The sequence below is a fragment of the Papio anubis genome, chromosome 10 (assembly GCF_008728515.1).
Source record: "Papio anubis isolate 15944 chromosome 10, Panubis1.0, whole genome shotgun sequence".
Classification (NCBI taxonomy): Eukaryota; Metazoa; Chordata; class Mammalia; order Primates; family Cercopithecidae; genus Papio; species Papio anubis.
Window position 1 is genome coordinate 72,780,647 of NC_044985.1, and position 17,643 is coordinate 72,798,289.

Consider the following 17,643-nt stretch of genomic DNA (forward strand, 5'->3'; position numbering starts at 1 on the left):
GATTCGTCAGATCTTAACCAGGAACTCTGGAAGTCTGGTCCCACAACTTCTACGTAGATTTAGGACCCAATGTTGTCAATTACTTACAGTGTACAAATACACCGATGCAAAATCTTTTTTTTTTATGACCACCCATCCTCCACCCAACTGATGTTATTTTCTACCTATTTCTGTCTTTCTAGATCTAGGACAGACATCTGGAGAGCTACAGCAGAGTTTAAGCTACCAACACTAGTGAGAAAACTCAACACAACCACAGTGAAGAATGGGGCATAAAATAATCTGAATACAGTCCTGCTGCTCACCTATATGGATATGTCCAACCTCTTGGGGCACTGCTTTGCACCTACATGCCTGCAAATACCATCCATGCTGCAGCCCCATTTAAGAAAAAGTACTGACATCACACTATATATGAGGTGAAATGAGTAGAAGGATAATGTAGTAACAAGGATGAAACTAGTGGCAAGAGTTCCTAGGCATATGATCTAAAATATATTTTATCCTCATTTATACATTTCAAGTTGTCTGTTGTTTCCTTATCTTCTAATCCTCCCATTTAAATATGGATAAATATATATTTAAAAGGATAAAAATCTACTGAGAGTTTTAGTAGATATCATTAGAGAAAAAATTAAACAGTACAAAAAAAATTTTTCTAATTGAAACATGGGATAATGAAAGCAATATACAAATTAATACAGTTATATAATATATGAAAGACATTAGATTTTAGAAGTGATATATAAGAAAAAACGTTGTAGGGAGGCCGAGGTGGGCAGATCACGAGGTCAGGAGATCGAGACCATTCTGGCTAACACGGTGAAACCCCATCTCTACTAAAAAATACAAAAAACTAGCTGGGTGTGGTGGCTGGTGCCTGTAGTCCCAGCTACTCAGGAGACTGAGGCAAAAGAATGGCATGAACCCAGGAGGCAGAGCTTGCTGTGAGCTGAGATCACGCTACTGCACTCCAGCCTAGATGACAGAGTGAAGCTCTCTCCAAAAAAAAAAAAAAAAAAAAAAAGTGAAAAGAAAAAACGTTCTAACCCTAACACTTGAGAACAACATGTATTCTGTGTAGATAAGTAATAAAAGAAAACCTTTGGTATATATTATATAACATCCTTATGTTTTATCTCAAGGATATTGAGGTCATTATTTTATTTTAAAGGTATTTCACTTGTCTGGTAATGGGATTGCTGATTTTTAAAATTACTCCTTTGATATCTCTGCAGTGGCTGCTGAGTGAAAAAGGCAGAGTGCTACCTGGGAAATAAACTTGTTGTGCAATCACTTGAAAGAAAATTTTACCCTCTAACGATTGTTTCCCATATCCAGCTTGGTTATTCCTGTGGCAACCACAGATCACATAACTTGGATGTTTTATCTCAACAGTACATTCTTGGCATTGCTTACTCATGAGTGAAACTCAGGATATGTTAATTATGCTTCCTTAAGTTCTACTTTATTTTGATTTGACCTCATAAGGGACAAGGAAATATCATTTGTGTTATCTAATAAGATAATACACAATTATTATTGTATTTTTCTAACATTTAATGGAGGTGAAAGAGGAACAGTGCTCCCAGCTCCTTGCTGCATTCACAGAACACAGTGTAAACTGACTGGCTACACGTTCCCCACAAGGAGCCCTCTTGTCAACTTACAGGTCTTCCTTTTGGCCCTCGCTCTCCTCTTGGTCCCTGTGATCCTGGAGGTCCCTAAAACAGAAAATGATGATTATGCATGCAAAAATTTATACTTTCTTATTGAATTTTTTAAAAGTTTACTTGATAAAAGAAAATTGGAAAACATAAATATCACACTTAATTCAGTTCAGTTGAAGACTATAGAGAATAAAGCCATGTGCATATAAAAGTTCTGTACACTTAGAAGGGTTGTTTATTTTATCAGTGAAATTTAAAGACCTATAAAGAACTAGGTGTACATTATGGCATCATGAAGCATAGTGAGCTAAACAGATTAGCTTGACTAGTAATTGCAAATTTTTAAGGATCATATTTGCTGTCTTCTCCCAGGTATAGCCTTTGCCACAAAACTCTGAGCACAAAAACTTACAGTTCTGATTTTGAAAAATTACATAAATGTGCAAACCACAAATTATCAATTATTCCAGGGACTGTATGAAATCAAATTGGTACATGATACCCCAAAATGTTCATCACTGTTCAAGTTGCTGATAAAAGCAATGGAAAGGAAAGCCTCTTAGACTACTATAATACTGCTTTATATACATTCAAGCATCTTTTTACTTTATTTAGAATATGGCATTATTTCCCTTGTATGTTTAAAACCCCTTAGAAATTTCCAATTCTTAATTACAGTTACTTTTCCCTTAAATAACAAATGACTATTATATTTCAAAAGTGGTGTTATAGTGCTGATATCTTAAAATGGCTTTTTTCCCCCTGGGAAATGGATGTTGTCAGGGGAACTTTGTTTCTCTTTAAAAGAGGATTTAAAGTGAGTTATGAAGATTATATTGTGTATTTACTCAACCCAACATATAGCATCGTTTAAAAGTGAGGGCTTCAGAAGAACCAGAGTGAGTCCATTAAAGCTGACTTAGTATTTTATTTAAGTTGATTTGATGTGTTTAACATTTATATGAAGTGTGTGTATATGTTATGAATACTGCTGATAATCCCAACTTGAAAAACTTAGTCTTTTATACTAAGCCATAAATATGGCTGTATGATTTCCCATATTCTACTGCAATATATAATTTAATTTTATTAAGCAGATAAAACTAGCCCGTCATTAATCATAGTCAAACAACACACAATTATGCCCTAATTTCAGTGAACAAAGTCGAACCAAAATTAACAAATGTAACAATAAAGTGTTCTGCCTTTTACATAACCAACAGCAAGACTAACATGGTGTTTCTTCAGTTTCAGAATAAAACGACCCCTTATCTACCATTCACTTCACTAACTTGAAGACGGTTTAAGACAAAACGCTTTAAGAGACCAAGCATCATTGTTTAATTCTTTTATCTTCTCATGGATATAATAAGTGTAAAGATTTTCAGTATATCAAGGAATACAAGAGTACCATGAATATTGGGAGAAGCTACTTACTGCCGGTCCTGGACGACCACGTATGCCTGTTACCTAAACAATAAACAAGAAAATTTGTAAAGGTAAAGTTTCTGCAGATATTCAGAGAGGTCAATAGTCAACAAATAAGAATAACAACAAAAAAACACAGTAATTATTTTGACAAATGGATGTTGTCAATTGATGCCCATTTCCTCCTCTCCTTGATTTAAGATATTATCTAATTTTAACTCTAATATAGGGAGGCAGTGCTGGAGTAGTGATAAAGAACACCAACACTGGAGCCAAGAGGCCTGGGTTCAAATTCTGACACTGCCCCTTACCAGATGTGTGACTTCTGACTAATTACTCATCCTCTTTGTTCTTAAGAACCTTAAGTGGAAACTTAAATGTAAAATGGTAGTGATGATTACGTAATTACCTCCCTCATGGAGTTATGAAGATAAATAATAAATATTTGTATTTGTAAAGCACTTAACACCTAAAACATAGTAAGCACACATAAATGCTTTTTAAAATGAAATTAATATGAATTAAATTATTTAATTTTTAGGTAATCTTTGTAAAAAAAAACACAAGACAATTAAAGGCAAATACAGAATATAAACACTGCTAAATAAATCAACATGGACATTCTTTTTGTCTTGACAGACTGATGATAATGCCTTTAAAACCTAGGAGAATGAGGCTAAGGTGGGTGGATCACTTGAGGTCAGGAGTTGAAGACCAGCCCGGCCAAATTGGTGAAACCCCGTCTTTACTAAAAACACAAAATTTAGCTAGGCATGGTGGCTCTCGCCTGTAGTCCCAGGTGCTCGAGAGGCTGAGGCACAAGAATCACTTGAAACTGGGAGGTAGAGGTTGCAGTGTGCTGAGATTGTGCCACTGCACTCTAGCCTGGGTGACAGAGCAAGACTCTGTTTCAAAAAAATAAAAATAAAAAAAATAATGAAACCTAGGAGGATAGCTGAAGGTGACAGAGCGAGACTCTGTTTCAAAAAAATAAATAAATAAATAAATAAATAAATAAATAATGAAACCTAGGATAGCTGAAGAGCTTTAATCCTGTTTAGTAATATACTTTTTGATCCATTAACAAGTTTAAAGAAGTCTTAGGAATTCTTATGCAACATGGAATTTTGATCAGGATCAGGGCATGACATATTTCCAGAAGTGTGGAACAATAAACTACTATACTAATTAGTACTAATATTAACTATCAGTGTATATCCACATGTAATATATCTAACTTTTTAAAACACTGACTTTCTACCTTTAGTCATGGGACTATAAAAGTCAAGAACACAGAATATCAAATATTGTATTAAGTAACTAATCTGTTCTGGTTTGCTTGTGTTATACTAAAAACTTGTTTTTAAAATAACTAATTTATTTTTGAAAGTATGTATATAAGCAGTAATACACAATTATACTATAAGCTAAGTTTATTTAAGGTACAAGGAAACAATGATTATACATATACTTACAACAGGCACTAATCCTGGTTCTCCCTTTTGTCCCTATGACATTAAAAACAATTTAAAAATTCAATTAGCACAATATAATGGCTTGCTGAGCAAAAACATGCCACCCTAGAATATGCCATGTAAACACAGGGAATTTCTATGTAAGAAATGAAAAAAAACTGCAAAAAGAAAGTTAACAATTTTTAGGATATTTAGTCAGACATTATTCATTAAAATATTACTGCTCACCTGAAAGACATTTAAAAAATCCAATGTGTGAAATATGTAAAGCTATTTTGCTTCAGTTTTTACATAGATCAAATCCAAAGAGTTGACTAGAGCACAAAATAGTTGCAAGAAAAAGATGTAAAGATGAAGCACCAGAGGAAAAACTACTGAAAGACTGAAAACACAAAAAGAGTCAGAAATTGTAATACATCAAAATTAATATAAATTAATATATACAAGTTTCACACTTTTATTGTATGACATACAGTTTTCAGGATCTAATCAGATGCGATTCCTGAACTACTAGCACCCTTTTTTAGTACTCATGGAAGGGCATTAAAAATGAGTACATGTGCTCATCTTTAATAAAAAAGAAAGAAAAAATAATAATTCCACTCAGATAATTCTCAACACCTGAAGAAAATCTAGGAAAAAAAATGAATTGACTAAAAAAATCAAAAACAACATAAGAAACTATCATGTAAGTAAATAGGGTCAGGTCAGTATAATTGCTTTTATAATAGATGTAACAAATATAATAGATGTAGATAGAATTTATTTTGATTCTTACAACTTTTATCAGAAATTGAATCCTCATTGCGTGATATCAGGTACATAGATTAAATAATATTGGACGAATTGTAGGTTTATATATTTCTACTTAATCATTTACTAATTTGTATTCTTCACTTCAAAATTTGTCTTCCAACAGATTTTGATCTCCTCAAAGTCATGGTTGTGTCTTAGTCTACTTTACATGCTGAGCATAGCACATGGAAGCATTCAATGAATTCTTAAAATGTATTACTTTCCATTAATGTATTATGAAATAATGCTTTTTACTGGGCAATTGTGTAGGATGAATATGAATTTAACAACTATCTCTAAAATGTAGAAAAAAACAAGAAGAATGAGTTCTAGTTTATTTCTCCTTTAATATATATTATTCTTTAATCTGATTATAAAAATAATATCTGTTCATAGTAGGAAATTTTGAAAACAGAAGAAATATACCAAAAAAAAAAAAAAAAAAAACCTAAATATCCTACTCTACACCCTGGAGATAACCACCGTTAATGTTCTGGCATTCTTAGTTTTCCACCATCTACATGCACTTTGAGTATCTAATCAATGCCTCATTATCTTACTCTTAAATTTTGTTTTCATTTTTAAGTTTAAGGATGACATTAAAATGAATATCCTTGTTCATAAATGTGTGCATGGTATCTCTATTAATACCTTATGATATGTTTTTAGAAGTTAAATTTGTAGATTAAAGACATTTTAAGTTTTTAAACCAATATCACCAAATTGTACTACTAAAGACACAATCTTGTATCCTTCCAATACTATCCTGACAAAACTCCGTGAAGTGAAATGATAGACTTAACGGCAGACCTAATAATAACTCAATCATACTTGCTGATTCTAATGTTGAAGCAGCAAATACTCTGGAAGTCAGGAAGAAATTGAGAATCCAAAAGAAGGAAAGCGCTCTCCAGAAGCAGGAGGCAGTTCTATAGGGTAAGTTCAAGATAGAAACACTAGGGACTAATAGCCAACCTACACAAAGCCTAGGACAAGAAAGAATCAACATATATGGGCTTCAAAGTAAAATGGGCTTATTTCTGCATGTTCACATCCACTAACTTCTAGAGCTTTATATTTTAAAAAATACACAAATAATAAAAATTTACCATGTAAGAGCTATAATAAAAGATATTTTTCAAAATGCTGAAAGAATTTGAATTGTTTAGAAAGGGTACATAAATTTGTGTCCAATAAACAAAGACATTGCTGAAACAATGCTCCTTCTAAAGCAAGACTAGAAGAACAAATAAAAAGAGGGGACAAATTATTTCAGTCAGAATGAGAAAAATGGAATAGCCTGCTAAGAACAGTTGTGAAATTTCCATCCTAAGAGACCTACAAGCAAAATGCACTTTATACTTACTTTGTATGTAGGGAAATAGAACTCTCTGATACCTGTCTTACCTAAATTGTAAGCTTTTTGATATATGACTGTTCTGTTGCTGTACAATATTTAAAAGGGATTAAGTGTTCAATTACAAGTTTCTGATAATAAATTCCCTAATGATTCTATAGATTTCTTATTTTGTATATAAGCCACAAATGTAAATATTTGTTTCTACTGTTTTTATTAATACAGGCTTTGAAAGTTAATTTGTATGGAATAATGGTTGGTCTGAAGTTTTACTAAATTTAATTTTCATATCCACTGAGAAACATAAAGTTCATGTACTCAGATCCAGATGTGCATTACAATTACTTATCATTTAATACCATGTGGACATGCTTTGTAGAATGTCATTACCATTGGAAGCAGTCATAGTGTTTTTCTCACATTTGCATCATCTACACCATTTGCCTCACAGCCAAATAAAAAAGGTTCAGTAATTATGTTGGAGTTAACATGAATCAATCAATCAATCAATGAGTTGTAAGTAAATATCAATATGGATATAAACCAAGAACAAATTGCATTTTTATAAATTGCTTTGCTCTTGTGTTTCTGATGATACCTGATGACAAATGAAAACGAGTCATGAAGATAGTGGCACACAACTACAGTCTGCTACACTGGCAGCTGCTTTGAGTATATTCTTCACCCAGCTCTCCCGCACTACCTTTGGAGAAAGGCAGCAAATGACACAGCCTACCAGTTATCTCTCTAAGTCGGGTAACTGCTAACTGAATTAAACTGATTATTTCATGGCAATACTCATTGTTAGGTTTTTGTGTTGTTTCATAGATCGATCTGTCTGTCTATCCATGCATCCATCCATCTATCTTTCACCTACCTATCAAGTTTGTTCAAGGCCTATACCAATCTGCTAAGTTTCAATTTATTTTCGTTTTCACAATAAATTAAATGTGAGACAGCATTTGCAGCCTTATTCATATCTAATTTATTCCAAATGAGACAAATTTATGATATTGCCTTCTGAAACAAAATGTGTAAAACTGGCCAAGATCTCCCCTTGATAGCATCACTCTCATTTATCATGAAAGTGTAGCATTGCTTTGTCTGTTATCTGATAAATTCGTTTATTAAAGTTCCACTGTGTAAAAGTAAAGAAAATTTATGGAAATTGGGACCAGTAACCATTTCTACTCCCTTGATACCTGTGCCCATCTCATTTGGATAGGATTGAAGCAAATGCCATTATTTTCAAGATAACCGAAAAACAGAGAGCACTCTTGGGCAAAAAGAACTCTCTTCGCTTCGTAGGATTACTTTACTGATGGCAAGTGACCAAGCTGACCAGCTATACTTGGGTCATGGATGCAGCCTATTACCCTGTTTTCAAGGGTAAAGCTTGTGTCCAGAATTAGATTTTAAGCTCTCTGAAGGTGAAGGAGGGGAGAGGAGGGGAAGAAATGCCTGTTTGGTAAAATGTTCAATTAATTCTGGATCTTTACTTCCCAACCAATGAGAGAGGGGCTACAGGCCCATTGAAGTCAAATTGACATTCTTCATTCCTTCTTTCCTTCCTCCCTTTCTTCCTTCCTCCTTACCTTCCTCCTATCTTTTCTTTCTTCCATCAAATGTGTATTGTACTTCTAATATGTGCAAAGTATGTACTATGCAATGATAAATGCAAAGAATAAAAAGGTTAGTAAGACACTGTCAATCCCTAAAGATGTCACAACTTTCTGGCAGAAAGAGATATACAAACAGAAATTAACCATAAAGTGAATGGTTAGAGGCATCTGTCCTTTGGAAACACAGTAGCTGAACTGTGCTCATATACTTGTCACAATGTATTTGTATGGTACTTTGTACTTTTCAAAAGCTTTCAAATGTTTCAGAGCACAGTTCTGTGTGGATAGTATTGGATATAACTCTGCTTGTGAAAAAGAAACGATGCAAAGTAACACTTACCTTTCTTCCTCTACCTGTAAAAAGAAAAGAGTAAATGTGTTATTTTATGAAGAAACAATTATTCAGAATCTGCTAAATATTTACTTTCAATAACAGATTTCTTCTGGAGTCAGAATTATGGTGAGAGTGATTACACTCTTCAGCAGTAAGCAGAACTCAAAAGGTTTTGAATCAATACTTCCATAAAAGGCAAAAAATGCATCTTTTTGGAAAATTCAACATATTAATATTCTTCACAACATTTATATGACATTTAAAGTTCATTAAATTATTAAATTAACTATTAAAGCTATAATGAATTATTTCATCAATATTCTCTATTTTTGCTTTTTATAATTTTATGAGTAAGGTTGTTTATTCATATGGTTCAAAAGCAAAAAGGTATTAAAAGTATACAATTATACACTAAAAAATTTCATTCCATCCAGTCCTATTTTCCCTATTTCCACTTTACCCCCAACCCCACAGGAGGCCACTATTATTGGTTTCTTGTATATTGTTGTCAAGTTTAGTTTGGCATATTTAAGAAAATTATTATAGACTCATTTTTCTACTTTTTCCATACTGTTCTTCACTTGTCTGTATATCACATAGATCATTAAGTCTTACAGATCTTGCTTATCAGTATACAGTTTCTTTATTGTTTTTCTTAATTTTTTATAAGATTCCACTATATTAATCTAATGCAATCCATTTAATTAATCTTGATCTTTACCCATTAAGGACATTTGGATAGTTTCTAATCTTTTGTTATCACTAGGATGTACTTTATCAACTAACCAGGACAATTTTAAGAATGAAAGTGAAAGCTATTGTTTATTATGCCAAGAAAATTGATATAATTTGGGGTTTTCCTGGGCAAGCTAGAATGGAGGTCATCCTGGCTATTAAAAATGTTGTAATGAGTAATTGTTATATATATGCTACATGCAAGTATATTTGTAAGATAAATTCCCCAATATCCTTTTTGAGTTGAAAGGTATAGGCATTGGTAACTTGACAGATACTACCAATGTCCCTTCATAGAAATTATACCATTTTACACTCCACAAATAATGGACACATTTCCCTACAGGCAATAGGCAGTGATACCCAGGATGCTATCAAACATTTTAATTTTGGCCAATCTGATACGTAAAACATGATAGCTCAGTATAGTTTTCATTCACATTTATTTTATTATGAGAAAATTTGACAGTCTTGTCATATATTGAAAAATCATTTGTATTTCCTTGCTTGAATGATTAGCTAACTTCTCTTGCCTATATTTTTATTAGTTTTTTTTATATCTAGCATTTCTTTATATGTAAAGAATATTAATTCTTTGTGAATTGAGTTGCAAACATTTCTACTTTGCTCATTTTTTGTGTCACACAAATGTTATTATTTTTGTACATTTTTATGGCTTCTGGGCTTTGAGTCAGAATTAATAAAATCATATATTTTTAAAGACTATAAAGAAATTATCCTATGTTATCTTTGAAATCATTATGATTTAATTTTTCTCATTTAAATCATTGCTTTATTTAGAATTTGTGCTAGTGTAGAATATATTTTTATTATTCAATTTATTTTTTTTTCCAGATGATTGCCTAGCCATTCCAATAAGGTTTATGAAATAATTCTTCTTTTCTCCACTGCGAAGATGCCGTCCTTATTGTATTCAATCTGACCATGTATATTTGGATCTACTTCAAGATTTTATTTTATTCAGGTATCTACATCACATTTTTTTAAACTAATGAATCCTTTTAAAAATCTTGGAGGGCTAGTCATCCTTAATTGCTCTTATTCTTAAGGATTTGCCTGATTATTCTTTCTTGTTTATGTAAACTTTAATTTACAATATGTTGAATTCTCAAAGAAAGTGTGCTATGTTTATATTGGGATCATGTTAAAGTCACTAATTAACTTACGGATAATTTATGTGAGTGTAATGTTTAGTCTTTCTAACCAAGAACATAATATGACATTCAGTTTTTTAAAGACTTAGTTTGAATTAGCAGTATTTAAAAATGTTTGTCAGATCTCATACATTTTGTGTATCCTTAAGCATCTGTTGCTATTACAAATGAGGAATTTTTATTCTTATTATTTCTTCTATGATGTAATTGTTCATACATAGTAAATCTATTAATTTCTGCTTGTTTATTTTGCACTCTCGTGTCTTACCAAATTATTTTATTTTTTGTAGGTTTTTTTTTTTTTTTTTTTTTTTTTTAGTCAATTTAACAGGTTTGTAAGCATACAACTGTATTTTCTGCAAGTGGATAGTTTTTGCTCCTCTTTTTAGATTTTTGAAACCTCTGATTTCATTTTTTAATGTCAAATTATTTATTCAGGCACGTTCAGTACTGTTAAATGGTAATGGTGATAATAGATATTCTATCTTTGTGTTTAGTAGGGATGCTTTTAGTATAAGCATAATGAAACTTTTAAGTTGAGGTGTAAATATTGTATTATGTTATTCTCATTTATTACCAAGTTAGTAACTATCTTTATCAAAAGTATTTACTGGTCATTGTCAAATAGTTTTACTTTAATTATGAAGGAATTAATATGCTTTCTCTTCATAGATCTGTTAATTATTTTTATAATAGCTTTCTTAATATTCGATTATTTTGCACTTGTGTCTACTTTTTCATGACTAATTATTCTCTTAATATGCTAATAGACTTAATATTTTATTTAGAATTTTAAAAAATATTTATAAGATTAGTTCATAGTTTTTTGTGTGTGTCATTGTTATTACTTTTGCTGTAAATAATATACTTCCTTCATAGCAAAACTTTGAAAGTTTGCTGTCTCAGTGTTCAAGAAGAGATTTTAAAAGCATTAAAACCATCTGATTTCTTTTTAAGACCTTTTAGTTGTTTGACAAAACTGTGAAAACACCTGGACTTACTGCTTTGAGAATCTAGCTGCTTTACAAATTTCTGTGTCTTCTAAGAAAATCCATGTTCTAAGATTTTCTCTTTCTACCAGGGTTAGTCTTAGTAAATTACATTGTCTTAGAAAATTATTCATTTCATTTTGGTTTTCAAATTTATGAAGATACAATTGAATAAAGGGACCTCTTAATAATTGTTTTATGTTGTTTTATTTTCATGAGGCAATTTTCTCTTTATCATTTTTTGCTTTAGGTTAGATCTTTTGGTTGGGTTTTTATAGGACCATGTTTTGGATTTACATGTTATTTCCATTATATTTCAGTTTTCTTACTTTTCAACTTCTGTTTTTATCTTTACAATTTTTTCTTCTATTTACTTTCAGTTTATTTTGTTGATTATTTTTAACTTTTTGAGAAAGATGCTAAATGAACATACTTTTATTCTTTCTTTTTATTTATATAAGCATAGAACTATTATTTTTCATTAAAATTTTAAAAATAAAATGTTTCACTATGTTTTCAAGTAATGTTGGTGTATTAGAACTTCTTATGTTTAAAAAGATTTATATATTAGTTTTATCAATTATATTCCATATTCTGTTAAATTATGTTAACATTCTTTTACATTACTCATAGATCTATATTTGTTTAGACAGTTTCTATTAGTTCCACTAAAATGAGCAAAGATAAAATTGATGGTGTTTCTTTTTTCTTACATGCCCCTCAGGTTTTCTTCTAGCATTCAATTTTAACAAGGAAATGTTCTTTTTAGCATTTATTTTTGTAGTGTTAAATGTGCCACTACTTTGTTCATGTGATTTGTCAGGTTTGAATGATATTTTCTGACTTTCACCCTTAAAGATGAGGAATTACCAAACTCGCTCTAGTTCATACGTTCTTTTGCCTCCCCCTTTCATTATATGTAAATTTTATAATTATTTCTGCATTGTCAGAAGCTATAATATTTACAATCCCATCTGTCACCCTAACTTACACTTTTGTTTTAGTTTTTTCTAGAGTTAAATATAATAAATGCTCACATAAGTTCTTTGACAGTTTCCTCAATTAACTATTGGTTGTCTTGCATTTAGCTGGTGGTAGTTTCCCTGGGAAATTTATAGAAACAATATCCCCAGAGAAATTTTTTTCTATAGCTTTTATATTTGAAGGAGAGAATGGATTTATATTTAACTTTAATTAACCATATTCTCTCCTTAATAAATATGTATATATTGCTCCACTGTCTTCTGACACTGGATACTGTGGAGAAATTTGTGACCAGTCTTAATAACTTCTCCCATTAGAAATAATCTGTTCTTATTTTTTGAAATTCTAAAGAAGTATTTATTTATCTTCAAAGTTTAATGACTTTAAATAAGTTACATATGTCTCTGTTAACTCTTTTGGGTCATTTTTTCAGACATGTGTTTGCCATTTAAATATTGAAATTAAAGTTTTATTTTACTTCACAAAATTTTTATTGTATTATGTTGTTATTTGTTCCACTCAATTGTATTATTTTTTTCTTTGAGTACTCGTCTTTAGGGTTATCCCTTACTTGTCTTCCACATCAATTATTTCTTAACTCTTTAAAAATCGTAATTCATTATTTTCCTATTCTCATGGCCCTTGCTTTATTTTGTGTAATATCAACACTCCTTGTGATCCCTCCTATTTCATCTTCATTTCCTTGTGATGACTTGATTTTCCACTTCTTTTCTGACCATTACTTTTTTCTGCTTTATAGCCTTCTTTCTTAAAGAGAATTACTTTATTAAGTTTTTTTTTTTGATTCACGGTAAAATGATAGGTCAGAATTTTCACATGGTCTACAGTATTGTATTTTATGGTGTGTTCTTTATCTAGTAAATTTAGCTGAACTCAACCACTTTTTACGTTATGGCATCTGTGTATAATGCGATTGCCAGCTCCTAGACCAACTATTTGAAGTTGACTGTACATTTTGATACGTTTTCTGATATTTGCCACCATTGTTCCCATTTGCTCTTCACTTATCCCCACAGATTTAATTTTACTTTATTCCTGGGCTTCTTTGATGATTGCGTTTGCTTTGGGTAGCTCTTACATGTCTTGGTTTTAATTCTTTCTTTTATGTATTTCTTATTACATTACTGAAAATTGAGTGTAGGTATTTATCCAAGGCACATTGCTTCTGTTCCAGAGGCAGAGAAGAGGTAAGTTGATATCTATTTCCATGTACATACTGTTGAAATCTTTATTGTATTTGCTGTTATTTGCAATGAAATTTTGAAAAAAAAAATAAAGCCTTGATACTGTCTTGACAATGATGAATCAGAAGTCTCATGACTGCTAACACAAATAACCTAAAGGTTTAATATTGCTCTTACTTAGTTTATTGAAACCTATAAATATAAACTTGTTTCCCTGACATGTATCTTTAAAATATGTACTCATACTGAAATACGTAATATCTGTTAAACACAGAAACTTTTTCTTCAAAGAAGTTTTAAAAGCTGTATATTATTTTTTCTCATGGAAATCTATTTCATTATTTACCTAGCCAACATGAAAAGCATCCTGCATTTAAGAGCCAATGTAGGCCGGGCGCGGTGGCTCACACCTGTAATCCCAGCACTTTGGGAGGCCAAGGCAGGCGGATCATGAGGTCAGGAGATCGAGACCATCCTGGCTACTGTGAAACCCTGTCTCTACTGAAAATACAGAAAATTAGCTGGGCATGGTGGCGGGCCCTGTAGTCCCAGCTACTGGGGAGGCTAAGACAGGAGAATGGCGTGAACCCGGGAGGCTGAGCTTGTTGTGAGCCGAGATTGCGCCACTGCACTCCAGCCTGGGAGACAGCACAAGACTCCGTCTCAAAAAAAAAAAAAAAAAAAAAAAAAAGAAGAGCCAATGTAATACAGGGTGCTGTGGCATTAAATTACATTAGGAATAAGTATTCCATTCACTAGAACAAAGTTGGCATCATTGAGGATAAATGTGTTTTCTAGATCTTCTCTCAGGCATTAATGGACTTAAAGGGAAACTGAAAAATAACTTGGAGGCACTCATCATGCATATGGTAACAAATGACCATCTTAAGTGATTCAAGGAATTCTCAGATTAGACATCACCACTCAAAATTCAGCCCCAAATGCTTCAGATATTTAAGAAGACAGGAAATTACTGTCTGCTTCTATCTAACTTTAGATAAAGTGAGTGAGCAAAATCATTAATCATTAACCCCAAAAGCCACCGAAAAAGCTGTTTAATTATTCTCTTGGGTTGCTGAACGCTGAAAGTGAAAAACACTGCGACTATAAAGGTGAGTAACTAGATCAATTATGAGTTGGCCCTAAACATTCTTACCAAAATTTGTATTGCCACCTCCAGGTGTTTGTGAACAGACAGGACAGCATTCCCCAGGGGGCGTTACAGGGTCGGCACAGTCCAGCACATCCTGGCACTCTATCTTGTCACAGAGAATGGCTCCATTGTCACAGACACAGATCTGGCAAGGGGCAGGTTTCCAAATGTCCCTGTTTAAGTACATCTGGCCATTCTGAGTGCAGGCTATTTCTTCACCATATCCTTCTAAAATAAGAAGAAAAGAAAGAAGAGGTTAGTAATCTGAAATTATGGAATTGGGAAAATATTTTAAAAGGTGAGCCATCTTGTGGATTCTAAAAAATTCTGGACTAAGAAGTAACCTTCCAAGGAGCCAAACACAGATGAACTGATTTCATTTTGTAACAAAATAATATGTAATTCACCATGAAATGATGATAATGTATCTTTGCATGATAGAGGAAGAAATAAAAGTGATACAATGGAAGTATATTTTTTAACCAGATAATGCTTCCTTCAAGATTTTATTCTTGAAGGTATGAATGAGGAATGAGAGTATCAGTAAAGAGGAATAAAAGAGAACCATCTGAAAATGGGGAAAAAATGAATAATTCAAAGGAGAATATATAATTTGAATGTTTGGTGAACCCTATTATGACTTGCAACTCACTGGAAACTTTAGTAAATTCCACAACAGGAGACAGTACATTTTCATGTACCATAGAAAAAAACTGCAAAAAGGAAAAAGGTATATGTTTTTATTAAAATTATGTTTAAATGTACAGAAAAAAAGAATAACCATGTCCCATTTCATGGAGTAGAATTCCATTTGATATCCTAAATTAATGGTGTTTATTCAACCGTGGCAGAAATGCAAAACTTATGCAGGTAATGAGTTAATTATGTTTGCATCAAAATTAATTAAGGAAAATCATAGCCAAAATAATACAGTAAGTTAATATATATTTGCCTAGTGCTTTTCTACATTTACAATTAAGAAAGCTTGGGAAAATACACACACACATATATATATGTGTGTGTGTACATATATTGCACAAGAGCAGTTCTATTATACATTACTAATAAGTAAACACATATATTACATCATTAACTTTGTGACTTTATAACAATACTATAGAATTTTAAAACATAATGTGGATCAAATCATCCTTGCTTAAATACATCAAGAACTTCCCAACTACTTAAATTCAAAACTTCCTATAATTATAAAGGCTAAAGACCTTCTTTCCCATTTCTTGCACAACTTGACCACTTTTGCCTAGCACTACCTCTCCTTCCTTCATCCCAGGACCACATGGCTATCTGTCATTACTTCAATGTCATCTCCCCACGAAATTCTTTTCTGACTACCCTGCAAAAATTAGACTTCCTCTTACCCAATTGATATTTTTCAGAGACCTTTTCAAAGAACTCGTTCACTTGGCCATTCGTTCATTTATTCATTCATTCATTGTGTATTATATGCTAGGTAATTTAAGAGATACTAAAATGTGAACAAATAGGCAAAAATCACTGCCCTCAGGAAGTTTATTAGAATGAGTATTAATTTTTAATTTTTGTTTATTTTATCTCCCTCACTAGAGAAAAACTACATGAAAGTAAGGACTAGGTGTCTTGTTCATCACTGTATTTCTTTTCTTTTCTTTTCTTTTTTTCTTTGAAATAACAAAATGGAGTTTTGTTCTTGTCACCCAGGCTGGAGTCCAATGGCGCGATCTCAGCTCACTGCAACCTCCGCCTCCTGGGTTCAAGCAATTCTCCTGCCTCGCCTTCCCAAGTAGCTGGGATTACTGGCGCCCAACCATGCCCAGCGAATTTTTGCATTTTTCGTGGAGACGGGGTTTCACCATGTTTGCCAGGCTGGTCTCCTGACCTCAAGTGATCCGCCAGCCTCAGCCTCCCAAAGTGCTGGGATTACAGGTGTGAACCACTGTGCCTGGCCTCATCATTGTATTTCTAAAGCTTGATGCTATACCTTTCATAGAACTGCCATTTAATAAATACTTGTCTACTGGATGGATATAATGAATGAATCTAAACTATGGTAAACTAGTTTAATTGCACAGCATGAACTTTGTACTTCATAAAAAGATGTTTTAATGTAGTTGTAATGTAGTTGTAAGAATGTAATGAAAGATATTATCATTTGACATATAAATATATTCAAATGATAATGCAAAGCTACATATGAAAATTATTTTAGTTTACAATACTGATATTAATCCAAAAATCTGCATTATATAGTTTTTATTTGTCAATTATAACTTTAAAAAGCTGGAATAAAAACATTTTTCTCACTGTCCTGTGGAATACTTTGCTTTATATATTTAGTCTTTCATCACAGATATTTGGCAAATGGAAAATTGCTCTCAGAGAGTAACACTACTATATGCTAATGGTTTGTGTGCTGTTTTATAAGATGAGGACTAAGTTTCTAACCTGTTTTATCTTCATTAAAAGACCTATATCACATAATACATATCCAATCAACAAAACAGTATTAGCTCTATATCCATAGTGCTATTATAGTCATTTAAAACCAAGGGAAACATAGAAATTATGTTTTAATATGCTTTTCTGGAAGATTATTTTGAAAAAATGAGAAATATATTCATCAAATAAAAAGTGTGACTTTTACATGAAATATCACTTTAACACAGTGTAATTCCATGATGAACATTTCCAGAGATACAACCTGTATAAAAATGGGCTTATGTC

General features: G+C 32.0%; 1 protein-coding gene across 7 annotated transcripts in view; it reads right to left on the minus strand.

Moving 5' to 3' along the window:
• COL5A2 (collagen type V alpha 2 chain) overlaps positions 1 to 17,643 on the minus strand; it is a 423,920-nt gene that overhangs the window by 63,678 nt on the left and 342,599 nt on the right. For all 7 annotated transcript variants that reach the window (XM_021923787.2, XM_021923786.2, XM_021923783.2 and 4 more), the window contains 5 exons: positions 14,926 to 15,150; positions 8,688 to 8,701; positions 4,574 to 4,606; positions 3,108 to 3,140; positions 1,671 to 1,724 (listed from right to left, as the gene is read on the minus strand). In XM_021923787.2, the coding sequence (XP_021779479.2) occupies positions 1,671 to 1,724; positions 3,108 to 3,140; positions 4,574 to 4,606; positions 8,688 to 8,701; positions 14,926 to 15,109 (318 nt within the window). In that variant the 5' untranslated portion in view covers positions 15,110 to 15,150. The remainder of the gene's footprint in view (positions 1 to 1,670; positions 1,725 to 3,107; positions 3,141 to 4,573; positions 4,607 to 8,687; positions 8,702 to 14,925; positions 15,151 to 17,643) is intronic.